The sequence below is a fragment of the Alternaria arbusti genome, assembly GCF_024043155.1.
Source record: "Alternaria arbusti strain BMP 1465 chromosome Unknown scaffold_6, whole genome shotgun sequence".
Taxonomy (NCBI): domain Eukaryota; kingdom Fungi; phylum Ascomycota; class Dothideomycetes; order Pleosporales; family Pleosporaceae; genus Alternaria; species Alternaria arbusti.
In genome coordinates, this window is record NW_026249946.1 from 429,624 (window position 1) to 444,390 (window position 14,767).

Consider the following 14,767-nt stretch of genomic DNA (forward strand, 5'->3'; position numbering starts at 1 on the left):
CATACGAATGTGCCCATCGAACCCTTCAAGTCGCCGGTCGGCCCGCTATAGTCCCAACTCTATTGAATCCAAAGCATTAGACAACGCGAAGGCTGCCGCGAATACAAGACAAACGTCATGTGCAAAAGTGATTAAACAAAGAAAATAAACCTCTACTCCTCCACCAGGGTATCATCCACGCGTCCCCGCACACTGCTCTTGCTGCTCTTCTTCGAGATGTTCATGAAGCTGAGCCTCTTCTTTACGCTGTCGGTCCGTGACGACAGCGACTTGTCGCTCTTCTGACTCTTAATCGTCTCTGGCCGCTTTAGGCTAGGCTGTCGCTGGAGACTGCCTTCGCTTCGGTTTGGCGTAGACTGGCTAGGAAAGCTCGGTAACGCCTCTGGTTGTGGCGAGCTTGGCGTGTGGTTGAGGAAGCTTAAGCTCAGACGATTCCTGGTATGCGTCTCCTTGCTGCGACTTCGTGATGACACTGTCGTCGAAGTGTCATCATCCACCGATGGCTTGTCAGCCTTTGCTTCCTTCTCTTTCTCCTTCTCCTTCTCGGGTTCACCCATGAGGAACTCCTTTGTCAAGAAGGCTAGACTCAGTCGCTTCTTGTCTTGTCGTGAAGCCCGACCGTTGAGTACCGGTGAGGCACCCCTGTCACCGTTGACTTGACTCTGATCGGGCGTGGGGCTGGCAACTTGAGAGCGCGAGGTGGCCGCTGCAAGCCATGACCCGGTTGGAGAACGTAACGTCGGGGCCATGTTCGGTGGCAGAAGCGTGGATAGTTCGCGGAAGAAGGCCGATTCGAAGCCTAACATTGTCAGTTACCAATCAAAGTGTAGTGAAGACAGTACATACGCTGCGTGAGGTCTGACTTCGTGGCTTGCTGAGCAGGCCTCACGTACAACGACAGGCAGCGACGGATAACCAGAGCGTAGTCAATCAGTGCAACCCGCAGTCCGTTCTCAAGCGGGTTCGGCTGTTGCTTCTCATCATCGTCTTCCTCATCATCTTGTGCATCCGAGGGTGGAAGCAAGTCATGGTAGTTTGCAACGCAATCTTTCGAGTTCGTGTCCACGGCGTACATGAGTTCTTGCGTCAGTGTGTTGAACGTTGTGTCGTCACCATCGGTAATTCGTTTCTCAATAGCAAGCAGCTCCCCAGTCTTGCGTGATGTTCGCTCAATGGCCATTTGTAGGGGTGTGAGCATTACTGTACCAACCGCTACAATCTCGCTCCTCCGCAGGATTGTAGGGAAGTTCTCCGCTGTCGTGTAAAGAGTCTTCTCCGCGCCGGCGTCCCTGGCGTTGACAGTGGATGGTGACCGGCGAGAGGCTGATGTGAAGTGCGATGGGCGAGACAGCAGGTAGTAATCCTTGACTGACTGGGAGACCTTGGCTCGTTGATAGATCGGATGAGTCAGGTCCTTCTGTGGGCTTACAGGGTAGATCTGCAGGTACTGCCCCTCCAAGTCTTGCCCGTCACCGGGGTTCACGATTTGTGCCGAAGGGTGTTGTTGTTGCATTCGGTCCGTGAAAGATGCCAACCGGTCGTTAGCGGAACCTTCAAAGATGAATTGCTTGTCCCGAAGCCCTGGTGGGAAGCCCAAGCCCTTGTATACCACGCGGAAGTAACGCGGGTTGGAGCGCTCGCCCTTTGCAATGTTCTCGTGGATCTTCGCCATAGCATGCTGAGTCCTGGCCAACTTGGCAAAGTCGAATACATTGTGCTCGTATTGCGCCGCAAGCTCCGTGTAGGCGGCCAACGCATTGTTCCAAGACTGTCCAGTCTCGTAGTGATCGATCATCTGGAAGTAGAGCTGTTCTTTCCGCTCGAACGCAGGCTGTGGCGGCATGCTGGGGTCGGTGAGCGGATCCGTGGTCGAGTTCGGATCCCATTCGTAAAGCTCGGCATGCAGTCTGAGCGCAAGGCCTGCCTCGGTGTAGTTTCCTGCATCCACTTGCAGTTGCACTAATTGATGCACATAGCGGATGTAGATGTCTTCCTTTTGCATGTCTTTCAGGAACTCCATAAGATGAAGAGTGTCCATAATATGGAAGACTTCGCCAGCCGCATCCGTGCTATGCACAGCAACCAGGAGGTCCAGGAGTTCATCGATGGTCGAGATAAGGTCCTTCAAAGCGGCGAGTAACGGTTCTTCCGGATCCTGGGCAAGAGGCTCGAATAGTTCCACTAGCTCCTGGATAAAGTGCTTTTGCAGAACCGCCTCAGTTAGATGTTTGGTCTTGAAGAGGTTGTCTAGGCAGTCGATCATCTCCGCTTGTATGAGAGCGAGGTCTTCGCTCAGCGTCCATTCGCTGATGATCATCGTTTGTAGAACCTCGATGGCTACACTGCGGAGACCCTCATGCACGCTGAGGCAGAGTTCAACAATGGGTGCGACGAGGCCTGGCACATATTGCACTTGGAAGCCGCCCATCTTCTCCAGCCCGTACTGGCCCTTGTCCTCTGCACTAGCCTCCCAACCAATCGCTTCCCAACTGCGTTGTAGCAGATCCGCACCATGTTCGCGGACATCGCCAGCGATTTTCCACACGGCGCGTCGCTTCTGCTCCGGGAAGGTCTCCAATGCAAGAGCGTCGCTACCGACAAGTTTCAGTAACGCATCAAAGAACGCTCGCCACAGCTCTGTGTTGAAGCTGTCTGCCTCGTCGGGAAGAGGAAGGAAAGAGTCGTGCAGGATGTTGAACAATTTCTCCAATGCGCGCATGGTAGCCTTATGGTGATAGATGTGCACACTGAACCACGAGCTAGGGTAGGCTTCGCAATCCAGAATAGAGATGTAGACTTGCAGTACCGAGAACAGAAATTCTGCTGTTTCCTCCTTGGGTAGTTCCGGGTGCAGGAGCGTAGGAAGGCTAGACATCGCCGCAAGTACTGCTGATATCTCCGCCAGTGCTTCATCGAATGGAGTTTCAGCAGTCGCAGCCCGCGACTGGAATGGATAGCTTGTTGGGAAGAGTAGCGAGAGTGTCTTCTTGGCTGGCCGGGGGGTTGCCTGAATGGCGCGGTATGAGTCCACAAGCTTTGGCATATATTCGCACGCTTCCTTTCCTAGCTCTTCGACTTGCGACGCAACGACAGAACAGCAAAGACGAACTTGGTCCTTCCATTGATCGGTGACGGTCTCCACTCGACCCCAGTACGGCGCTAACCACTGGACAGTGCTTGTCAGAAGCATGCGACGTACTTCTGGAGATTTGAATATCTGGAGACCGGAGAGATGGTGGATCAGGAGAAGCTTGTACAGAATGAGCTTTCCCTGCACATTTGAGCAAGAATCCAGGAAGCCAGCCGTCAGCTTGAAGACCTCAGTAGCTGGCATGCATCCCTCGAGCTCCGGAAGCCAGGAATGCAAGTTTTGTACAAGGAGAGTCTTGGTACCGATGAGGACGGGCGATGGGTTCCCCATGAGAGCCTCTAACGAGGTGAACAGTACCCTCATCTCCTTACTGAACTGAGTCCGGTCTTTGATGCCAATACTCTCTTCCTTAACCTTCTGCTTTTCTCGCGCATTGACCAGAAACTTCATTATGAGGTTGCCGACTTTGAAAGTTGCGCGCAGCCGTCGTGAGCTTTCAGAGTCTGTAGGCTTGGCGAGTAGACGGCCCAGACTTTGCATGAGACATGAAGTAACGAGAGAATGGAATGACTTGGTCCGCGCATACTGATCCACCAATGGCTCAAGGTTGAAGCGTCTGTCGTGCACTATACCCAGTACAATGACAACAGCATTGAAGACGAGATCCTCGTACTCATCGCTTCCGGCATAATGGCTTTGTATAGCGAACAGGGCGTCAAACACTTCGCTCAACAGCTTGACGATCTCAATCTCCGGAACGAAGTTAAAACGGCGCAACAATCCTACAAGCTCTCCTGGCGGTTGTTCCTGCCATTTGATGAGACCGAGTATGGTCGGGTCTTGGGAGTATCGGGTACTGCAAAGGAACGTCTTGACGTGGACAGATGCCATTGGACCCATGACATGGTCATCCTTCTTCTTCGCACTCCAAGGCAGGCCAAGGTATGCTCCCTTTCCAGCGATCATGCCCGAGGTGTATTCATCGTATCTGTACAGCGTCAAAGCATGGTCGCCATCGCGGGCGAAGGCATCCTGGTTCCAGAGGGGCATCCAGCAAAGCGCGAATGGAAATCCGGGGGCATCGGCAATGCTCATAACCAAGTGTGATCCGGGAACATCCTGGGGGTCGATAGCAAGCCGGACTGTCGCGTTCCACCCCTCGCCTCGCTGGGCTGCTGTAGTGCGCCATGCGGTATGGCCTGCACTGTTAGTTGACGGGTATATGCAACCCTCAATGCGCTCCCCAGAGCTCTTGCGGACCTCAATGGTAAGCTGGAGGTTGGTCATCTGAGAGGTTTGGATTAGCGGGACAGTGCCGGTCTTTGGGTGGGCCAGAAAGGCGTTCTTTGGGAGGAAAGGCTCGACGAGCGTGAGGTAGATGTCGCTGCGTGGCTTTGTTGGAGCCCCCGAGAAACCAATCTTGCGACACTGCCTAATGTTGTGCAGCATCGTGGGAATCTTGGCGATGAGGCCCTCGGCGTCTGCATGGACGAAGGCTTTCATGTGTATGGTAAGTCGACTGATAGGCGCGTTCAGCTTGTATTTGCCCGTGGCGCTTGGGTATATTTCTGGCAATACGCTGTCCCAGCCGCCATCACTATCCAAGATGTCTTCTCCAGCTACTGCTGTGCTGTACATCCTGACGGTCTGGTCGGCCTCTGACCGGGCTTGCAGTATCTGATTTACAGGTACCACACCGACTGCGATGGATCTCTTCAGCGTCTTCTGGTCTCTTGACAGAGCGCGTGCTCGCGTGCTTGCCGTTGCGGAAGAGCCTGGTCTCGCATCGGATGTCTGTGATCGGGACTGCTCGAGGCTTGGGCGGTGGCGTTCATCCGAAGAATCTGTGTTTCGTGATTCGGTGTGTCGCGAGTTTGTTGACTCCTTCCTCTTGGAGCCGAACATGACGCTGCGCCTTCCACCCTTGATGCTGCCCTGCTGGGAAGGCTGCACCGAGCCCTTGCCTGGCGGCGTGTCCTTGCCCGTGCCTGCCTTCTCGGCTGCAGCCGGCGAGCGAAGTGGCTCGTTTGTCATCAGCCTGAAGACAAGATACAGAGTAGTGCCGGATCCTGCGCCCTCACCAATGTCGGTCAAACTGAGATCCACCAGCAGTGCGCGAAGTTTGTCATTGCTCAGGGACACGGCTGCTCCATCTCGTCCAGTCAAGTCGAATGAATACGCCTCGGAGAGTGGTTGTGGCGCTGCTCCCGGCGTCTTCAGGCACAGGTACATGCTGATTTGAGCCGCGCCATTGACGACGTCTCCTGTGACATGTTTCAGACTGACGAACAAATGATTTAGGTTGTGCTCGTCGACATGGGCTGTTGGTCGGCTGTCCAATAGGCTCATCATCGACTGCAGCTTCGTGACTTCGATGGCCGAGTCGTCGCCCGTCAGGATGCGGCCGCGCTGCGAGGGGCTCCGTACAATGACGTCTCCGCAGAGCATCTTGTTGCCTGCCACAAGATCCCAGACGGTCGCCTCGCGTACCTTTTCCAGCTCCTTGGCCGTGAGAACCTTGTGCAACAGCTGGCGGCGCGCCGTGTCCAGGCGGTTCACTAGCCGTGACATCTTGTCCAACGAGCCATACTTGCGTGCCAGTAGCAGCTCGTGCACCTTTGTGGAGTGCCATTCGCGAAGGCAGGAGGCGATCTCGTCAACCAATGGCTCCTGGGCGGAGGTGGGTGTCTCGTCGCCAATCTTCAGCATCGGTACTGGCGCGGGCGGTCGTGGGGCGGTCGGGTCGGATATGGGCGAGAGCGGGAGCATCAGTTGCTGCAGATGCTCTTCGCGCGAGGTCCACTGCGAGTGGGTGCTGCCCGCGCGCTTTCGGGCAGACCTGTGGCGTGAGAGTGGGCGGGCCAGGGACGAGGGCAGCGCAGAAACGGCGTCCGTCTTGGAGGCTCGTCGCGCATTCGGGCCAGAGCCTTTGGCAGAGGGAGAGGTCGCACGTGTGCTTTCGGTGGGCGTGACGATGCCGTTGGTCGGATGCGCGTAGTGGCTGCCACGACCCGAGTCGTGTCCAGCGTCCTGGTTCGCCGTGTCTTTGCTCTCTCCCAGGACTTCACGCACCTCGACGCACGATCGCGGGAATATGCCAGAGAAGACGCGTGCCTCGAGTGTCTGGCCCTTCACGCTCGTCAGGCCAGCCAGCAGCGAGGGCGGCGCAACCAGATATCCTCGATACCATGATGCATCCTGGCCGCCCTGCTCAATGATGTACAGCTCGTCGCCGATCTCGAGCGGCAGGTCGGCGGGCGACGAGGGCTGGAAGGGGTATATGCATATTGCGAACGCGATGCGCGGGAGCGGTCTCCAGCTCGGCATGGCACCAGACGTGTCGGGCTATATTGGGGGGAGTCGGCGACAGAGCATCACGAGCAGTCGACGGTAGGATGTGTTTCGGGGGAGCTCTTCCAGAGAGTTTCAGATACGGATGTTGGAGGGCGCGCTGCTCAAGGTGCCCCTGATGAGATTACCGAAGGAAATCTGGGGATATGTCCAAAACCTTATTATGGTAAGCGGGGCACGTCCGACGTTGAAGCAGGGCGAGGGCGATTACAATGTGGCTGTAGTAGTCTAGGGCAGACGGTCGCGTGCAAGAAGAAATTATGTACAGCAAACAAAAGTTTCGACTGCGCAATGTTGATAACCTTCGCTGCACCGTTCGGTAGCAGCCGTGCATGCATGGCGCTCGGGGCACAGGCTTCGTATCATCACCAGCATGGCCCTGGCCTCGAGTGTTGGTATCATCATCACTCGACGCGTTCCATGTCATAGCGCCCAATATACGCGCATCTCACATGCATCGGCCCAACACTCCGTCGCCTTGTCCATCTGTAAGAGGACATCTCAATCTTGGAATCTCGCCGTTTTCGAACCACGTTGCCAGAAGGGAAAGGCAGGGGACGCTACAGCCGGTGTTTAATTGGTGAATAACCTTTGATGCACATCTCCCGCCTGTCTTGGCTTCATTTTGGGCCAACAACCTTCAAAAGCACGTGCGTCTTGCTTTTAACTCCACACCCGGCCAACGTTCATTTCAGACCAGGCGACGGTCCGAGCTCGCTGGATACTTCTCCTACATGACACGAACTGCGAATCTGTGTTCTGCAGTCGTCAGTCTCCCAACCTTCCAGAATCGTCAGCACGCGATCTCCGCGCACAGAGCCACGAGGTGAAACCGCGCCGGTGGAGCCACCTCCGATGGGGCTGCACACGCCGCAAACACGCGCGCGATGTGGCGTGCCATCATTTGGCTGTATGGCGGTGCACTAAGCCAGGCACTTGCCGTTAGGGTACATTGCGGCCACAGCGTCCATCACACGACCGTGAACGCAACCGACCGACCTTAACACCGTTGAACGACCATCGAAACACCGAGCTAATGGTCCACTCAGAGGAAGTGGATCACAGTATGGTGCCCGAGTACGGCGAATGCCCTCCCACTTCACACGTGTGTCGTAAAGGAGTATCAGTGGGGCTACAGGCTTCGGAACCTGGGCCCTGGGAAAACTTCTTACTAAAGTCGGGCTCTAGACGCTCTGATCTACATTAGAGCTTGTCAACGTACTGAGGAAATACAGATCTGCTCTGTACACGTCTGTACTGCAGTAGTCTGCTCGGAACAGTCCCGAGGTCTCCTCTGCAGTCTATGTACCCACTTTGGGATCTTGGGCTGCGAAGGAGGTAGATGTATAGTGTAGGACATGGTCGTAAATATGAAGATCGAGAAATGTGCGATTTGCTTTTCCTGCAGGAAAATGTTTGACAGCACTTACTGACAGAATGTACTGACCCCATGTCGTGAACACGCCAGAGGTTCAATTGTTCATCGGCTTCGAGACTGCACACTGGAGAGACAAGAAGGATCACCAAATCAGCGCAATCGAGCTCCCTAAGTACAGTTGCGACAATGTCAGACCTAGCTCTACGTCCATGCCATCCGCTCCGCGTTGCGGGCCGGCGCGCGCCTATGGACTCAAACTTGCTCATCTGGCGGCACCACATCTGCGCATCACGGTGCCTGGCGATCTTGGCCGACTTGCTTCTCAACTCTCTTTATAATGGTTCAGACCCGGAGAATACAATCTTGTATAGTCTGACAGCTGACGGCTGACATCTTCATTTCCACTACAATAGTAGTCTCCCACGTTTTCCACCCTTCTTTCCATCTGAAACGTTCAAACAAACTGTTCTGTCACCACTTATATCGATCGACACGGACACAGACATGAACATGGATATGCCTTCGGCCATCTCCGCTGGTGCCCACGCACACCTCATGGCATCCATGCGTCCTGGGGCATCGACGTCAGCAATGGATATGTCGGGAATGGCATCGACCTTCTCGAGCAGCACCCGCGTCACACTTTGGTTCACTGAATGGACGACGACGACAACGGCGACCTATGTGCTAACGATCTTCTTCCTCTTCTCCTTGGGCATCTTCAATCGTTTTCTGAGTGCTTTCAAGAGCCAACTGGAGAGAAAATGGAGGATGCAACGGCAGGCCGAGAGCACACCAGAGTTCATACCCAATACGGAGAAACTGGCCAACCACAGTGCCCATGGCCACGCAAGACAATGGAGTCGTGCGCTGCGACAACAGCCTCTCGAACTGGCTGAGAAGGACAGGGAAGAGATTGAGCCTCTAAGCCCAGTCGTACCACAACCAACTGCGGCGGAGGAGACTGGTATTACACGGGGCTCGACTGCATCACGCAAGATGTTTTGGGTAGCGCAGACCCCTTGGAGTCTGAAGAAGGATGGCATAAGCGCTGCTTTGGAATTTAGTCGAGCATTGATCGGCTACGTATTGTACGTTCGTCGAAGAAACTTTTGAGGATTGAGGTACTAATGACACAGTAGAATGCTTGCTGTTATGACTTACAACATTGGCTTCCTATTTGCTGTCACGGGAAGCGTACTCCTCGGCGAGATGGTATTTGGGCGGTACACACGGGGCTCTGCAGGTCTAGCCGAGGACGGCTGCCATTCTTAGTGGTACTTGACAGATACATACGAAGTGTGATGCCCGAAATACAGTTCTGTGACCTTGCGAAACTACGAAGACTAGTTCAAATGTAAACGCAGAATTGCGTTTCCAGTTTTCACATGTGGATAAAGACGACACGATTCCATAATGACAGCAGCGTCGTCGATTTAACACGGTAAACACGAGATCTGTAATTTTGAATATGTTATTCGAGATTCGCGATTGCAATTTGTATTCTCGTGTTTGGTTTATTGGTGAAGTTGCTGATCCTAGCCCTTTACCATCCTCTTTTCGGTCCTCCTGTTCGGTCCTCCTTCCGACGGCAGTCACACCGCATCTGGAGTGGGGCACTTTAGGCAACCATGCTGTCGTGTTTGACGCCGAACAAGAGACACTCACCACAACTTCTGACGCGAAAAGCTTGCCCGACCAAACGACCATGGAAGTAAGTACAGAATTCCGACATTCCATTGCGTGTGCACGTGCCTTCGATGTGTCGCGAAGGCAGCCGGAACGCCGCCGATGAGCAAAACCATCTATGTCAAGAGCGACAGACTTCTGCACCGAGGCCGATTGCCAAACGATTCTCAACCGCATCGCACTTGCTGACTGATTCGCAGGCCCTGCGCTGTCCGTCTGCGCGTATAGCGTCGAAAGATACCATCGTCAATCCACTAGCTCCTCTTCCAGACGAGCTGATCCTGGAAATATGCGAGGTAAGTTACGCTCCGGTCTTTATAAGTACGGTCAAACGATAAGCTTTTTCGTGCAAGCAGATGTGTCGCATACACTGACTTCCGTTCTCACTCATATAGCGCGTTTTCCCGTGGGATGGATCTGAGCGATCAACTTGTGATAGAGCCTCAGCAAGGTCTACCTTTGCCGCTCTTGCTAGGACCTGCAAGTACCTGTATCCCTTCGGCATGCGATTCCTCTATGAGAGCTGCGAGATCTCCAACCCCAGAAACTTAAGCGGCTTCCTCCGCACATTACACGACCATCCTGAAATAGCGTCATACGTTCGCGAGCTGTTGATCGGCGGATCCTGCGACAGGAGTTTTGCAAGTGGCAATCACCTGAGCATGAGCAAGGCAGAGATGACTGCACATATCCGAACATTATCCCTTCCTTACAAAAGCACTTTGGTCGAGGCCGTTGCTCTTCATCCGGAAGAAGTAGAGCTGGCGCTTCTTGTCTTGGAGGCTCGCACCGCTCTCCAAGTCCTTTCCAGATTGCATCACCGTTATAGTAGTCATGCTTACTGCTCTACTACTCCTTTGTGGAAACTGCGTAGGCATGGATTTCATTCAGTACCTGAAGACGATGCAGATACGCCTCATCGGGCCCTCTGGCTTACTCCCTTGCTTTATGCAGCCCAGCAGTATGTAAGTGCACCAGCCGATGCATCAATTGGGTTCGCAAAACTCCGTTTTCTGTCACTCGACATGACAGGAATGCCCATGGCTAAGATAGCTCCTGTATTACATCTACCATCACTCAGGACCTTGGAGCTTCACGACATATCATACGGTGTCCCATCAATTGGCATCGATCATGGGTCTTGGAATATACGTCCAAGGTCGTCTCAGGTGCAAAACATCTCCATAATCTCGCCGTCCGAACCGCCATTAAGTCACATAACACAGTTGTTACAATCATGTGCGACTGTGTCAAGCTTCCGGTGTGATCGACCCGATAAACCCGATGACAACATAGTGGATTGGCATTCCACACTCCTCGAAGCTGCAAGATCCCATAGCGAAACCCTCAAAAAGCTTGAACTTCGGACCGACGACAATGGTGCACTTACATGGACGGATGAATGGCCGCGAAACTATTTCTTATCTGAAATGGGCGAATTGGAAGAATTGGAGTTGCACTACACTGCGGTTGTGGGCAAACAACGAGGAATCCATTACGATGAACTACCGGAGACGCCAGAACCTGCCCGATCGCTCCGTGATCTACTGCCGCCGAATCTGGTCGAGTTAAGACTAAAGTATGATAGATCGGCTATGAACGCCAATGTCGGCTACACCGCGGAGCTACGGGAACTTGTTCAAGACGATCTAAACTTCCCCCGAAAGCTCAAAAAGGTGAGCGTTCAATACGTTCATGACGGTGTGCAGTTCAAATTCCCCTTTTCGCTCCACAGCCTTCAGGCATACTTCAAGGCACATGGTGTCGACTTTCACTATATTGTCAAGTGCGAGATAGACAATGAACGTAAGTGCTTTATATTGCCGTAAGCTCAACACATTCTAATGGCGTTGTTGTAGATGAACTGGACTACTTAGTGACGACTCTGGCTACCATGGGCTACGAAGGCGCTTATATGTGTAAATGGTTCATAACAGATGACAACTTTTGGATGACACCCGAAGAACTGTACGACAGGGTAATGGAAGAGATTAGAGCAGCTGAGAAACGTCACAAGGTGGATTAGCCTGAGGCGACAATAATGACACTGCAACGACGGACTCGGAAAGCTTGGGATTAATTAGGAAGCTGCGCCTAAAAGCTACAACCGATTGAACTGTCTCAAGGTACTACACGCTTCATTTCCAGTTGTCTCCATCCCAAACCACCAAGTGACTTCCCCCGATCGTTGGAGGGGCGATCATACTCATGTCGGAAAACTGTAATCGATTCCATAATTCTGCCACACTGCCAGCCTTCATTGGCATCCAGCCAAAGTAACGTTGCCGACCAACTCGCGGGTTTCGCGAGACATAGTCTTCTGGACGGTAATCGGCATCCACAGCCTTGATCATGGAAGTGGTGGGGTCTGATAGAACTTCGTTATCGGCAAAAAGGAATATTCGGTGTAGGTTGTAGTCCGTATTCATTGGTTTTTCGCCCTCGCCTTTATTGTACAGCTCGCGAAGTTGATCCATATCGAGACCAGCCAGAGCAGGGTCTGAGCGCGCATCGAGGCGGAAGAGCGCCCACAGCTGTTGGAAGCCAGGGTCGTCTTCTTCAGATTCAGTCGCGTCTAAAACCCCTTCGCGCGCACCGGTTTGGATCTTTTGGAGAAGTCGCTGCCATTGCTGGTCAGATGAAGGTCCGTAGCCCGTACGGTAGATAGTGAAGCCCCAGTTCCTATGGCGGACAAATTCATCGTCTTCATAGACGCAGAGGTTTTTCATCCATTCTTTGATGGTGGTAGTCATCGGAGACGGAAAGGACGATGTATTGATACCAAATGTGTAGAAATACGGATGGAGAAATTGCAATGAGATGCAAATGCAATTCCAGGGTTGTTTCGAAATACGACAGCTTGATTGATGCTTTATATAATGACACGAGATTTGATGTGTTTAAAGCTTTCACTTTACAAGAGTTTAGGCCTAAATACCTAGGCAGCCATCTGCGGGTGGGTCTGCGCACAGACAGTGCTGCCTTGCGACTCTCCTGCATAGGCAGGTACATATCTCAAGTGCGCGATTGAGGTTTGAAAGTAATCTAGACTTCTGGATCTGTTCATAGTAAATAAACACAGATATTTTATGAATCAGCTCTTTGGTTAAGTATTGGTTAGCAAGGTTGCGCCAATCCATGGGTACCAAACTTCCGAACTTCCCAGCCACCATATGGACCCTATCAAAGACGCTCCAATGCAACTCATAACCAAAGAAAATTTGAACTCATGCACGCACGAAATTTCATGCTGTGGATGCAAGGTCCTTGTCTCTTTTTTCTTTCGCACACTACGACCATTGCCAGATCATAGCACCACTTCAAGACGGATGAGGAAGATTCACAAACAAATACGACAATAAATGCACCGCGATTCATCCTCTCAAGATGCCTCCTCGACTCCCTCGCTCAAGGACCCAGATTGATTTCGTCCCAAAAGTGCGCCGACCACGCGAAAAAAGGTCACATGCGTCGCTGCGAAACAACAGCCTTGCTGCCGCTTGCAAGAGTACGAAACCGGTTGCACCGCCCAAAGAAGCGCCCAGTCATGGTTTGCAGTACTTTCCTCTATGGTTGGCTGCTAAGGCACTTTGGTTCGGGGTGGACTGGTGCCTCAATCAGGCCTTCGACGGTGTGGAAGCTATAGCGAGATTGCGAAGAAATGGGATTCAGAATCGAGAGATGGCCTACCTAGCGAGTACCAACTAGCAGAGAGAAGAATTCCAACAGTAAGGAAAGAGATTTGTAGATTATATAGTAGTTTCGCTAAGCCTCCCCAGCGACCGATATACGCCCAACTCCTCTGATCACATCAATATTACCATCGCCATCAACACACTTTACTTTCCGCCACCGATCACGCCCACTGCCCTCCGCTGAGCCGTACCCCTACAGACAGGCGTCTCATCTCGTATCGCCTGCGGCGGAATGCGATACATGACCAGATACTCGCCATAATGCAACCACTCCGCTGCTACCTCTTTGCCACCGGCGGCATCCTTCAGCAGGTCCGCAGCGCGAAACACTGGACCTCTAGCAAAGTGCGCGGGATCTACGGTAACAACCCAGGTGTCCTCACCATAGCGCTCTCCGAAGTGCTTGGCGACGGCTTCCGCATGAGCTAGGTTGTCGTACACGCTGATGAAGGGGGATGAGATGTTGGTTTGTTGGTTCAGGTGGGCGAGACCGAAACGGGATAGTGCGGATGTGTAGTTGACGATGGTGGTCTGGTTCTTGGAACTGAAGCCGGTGGAGAAGGCGTACCGGGTCTGCGAGCTGGTGCGATGAACGCGGTAGACCAGTGTCGGTATGGCGGTTGGGGCGGGGGGTGGTGTCGGTGATGCATGGATCGGGTGGGGTTGTGTAAGAGTGTATAGTGCTATTTGTATATCAGTATGTTAATGTAGAGTGTCTGCGAGGGCTCGGAGGTTTACCTGTCATGATGAAGTTGTAATTGATGTGTGTTCAGAACAATGGGTTGTAGCGAATATGAGATGTTGCCGACTGGATGTACTGTCCACGTCAAACCCACTTGTAGTGTCTTTGAGGTCTACTGAAAGTAAGTGACAGGCGACTCTAAAATTGGGGACTGTATGGTGGAAGTTGTTACGTTCAGAAAGAAGTCTTTTATGCCTCCATATGTCAGTTTAACGTACAGTCCCAAGAGACCGGTCAATGAGGCCGTTCAAACGGTACAAATGCATATGAATCAGGAGTTCGTTGGTCATGTTGACTTTCCTTCCGCCGACGGGCATGTACATCGTTTCGTCTGTTCGAGTGTTGACTACCCGAGAGTCAACAAAGAGACAACGAGATCCCACGCTCGGTGCCGTCGGCAGGCCCAACCGGGTTGTGGGGACGGTCACAATACATTTAGTCCTGAGGTACCGTACCGTTGCTACCTTTTTCGTTTGGTGACGGGGGCAAGGCCAGGTGCATGTGGAACGAATCGTCGGTGTCATTGCTTCGAATGCCCTTTCTTCATCGCTATCCGTTTGGTATGCAGATCGCGGTATCTTGCATGACCGCATAATGCGGATTGTGCATCAGGCGTATCGACGCGAAGGTACTCTTAGCGAGGCACGTTTGGACCTCTAGTGTACTCCGATGCGGATGCGGAGAACACCGCCATGGATGATAGTTTGAGACCCTCGTGATAGCGGATATAAAGGGACGGGCTATTGACGGAAGGTGCATCAGAAAACACATAACTGCAAAACAACGGGTTTGGTGTTTGACAAGAATACTAGATTCGACAT

At 52.9% G+C, this 14,767-nt stretch overlaps 5 protein-coding genes across 5 annotated transcripts; 2 read left to right on the top strand and 3 right to left on the bottom strand.

Moving 5' to 3' along the window:
- Positions 1 to 152: 152 nt before the first annotated feature.
- J4E86_005341 (uncharacterized protein) lies at positions 153 to 6,418 on the bottom strand (the record flags this gene model as incomplete). The annotated part of the gene is made up of 2 exons (XM_051445875.1): positions 153 to 799; positions 847 to 6,418. 2 exons carry the CDS (start codon positions 6,416 to 6,418, stop codon positions 153 to 155), a joined length of 6,219 nt encoding a protein of 2,072 aa, XP_051302642.1.
- A 1,906-nt stretch (positions 6,419 to 8,324) lies between these two features.
- On the top strand, positions 8,325 to 9,095 carry J4E86_005342 (uncharacterized protein; the record flags this gene model as incomplete). The annotated part of the gene is made up of 2 exons (XM_051445876.1): positions 8,325 to 8,911; positions 8,963 to 9,095. The coding sequence occupies 2 exons, from the start codon at positions 8,325 to 8,327 to the stop codon at positions 9,093 to 9,095; spliced, it is 720 nt and encodes a 239-aa protein (XP_051302643.1).
- A 1,844-nt stretch (positions 9,096 to 10,939) lies between these two features.
- Positions 10,940 to 11,535, top strand: J4E86_005343 (uncharacterized protein; the record flags this gene model as incomplete). The annotated part of the gene is made up of 2 exons (XM_051445877.1): positions 10,940 to 11,315; positions 11,369 to 11,535. The coding sequence occupies 2 exons, from the start codon at positions 10,940 to 10,942 to the stop codon at positions 11,533 to 11,535; spliced, it is 543 nt and encodes a 180-aa protein (XP_051302644.1).
- Positions 11,536 to 11,647: 112 nt separating this feature from the next.
- Positions 11,648 to 12,262, bottom strand: J4E86_005344 (uncharacterized protein; the record flags this gene model as incomplete). The annotated part of the gene is made up of 1 exon (XM_051445878.1): positions 11,648 to 12,262. One exon carries the CDS (start codon positions 12,260 to 12,262, stop codon positions 11,648 to 11,650), a length of 615 nt encoding a protein of 204 aa, XP_051302645.1.
- A 1,086-nt stretch (positions 12,263 to 13,348) lies between these two features.
- Positions 13,349 to 13,949, bottom strand: J4E86_005345 (uncharacterized protein; the record flags this gene model as incomplete). Its single annotated transcript, XM_051445879.1, has 2 exons — positions 13,349 to 13,887; positions 13,943 to 13,949. 2 exons carry the CDS (start codon positions 13,947 to 13,949, stop codon positions 13,349 to 13,351), a joined length of 546 nt encoding a protein of 181 aa, XP_051302646.1.
- Positions 13,950 to 14,767: the final 818 nt, after the last annotated feature.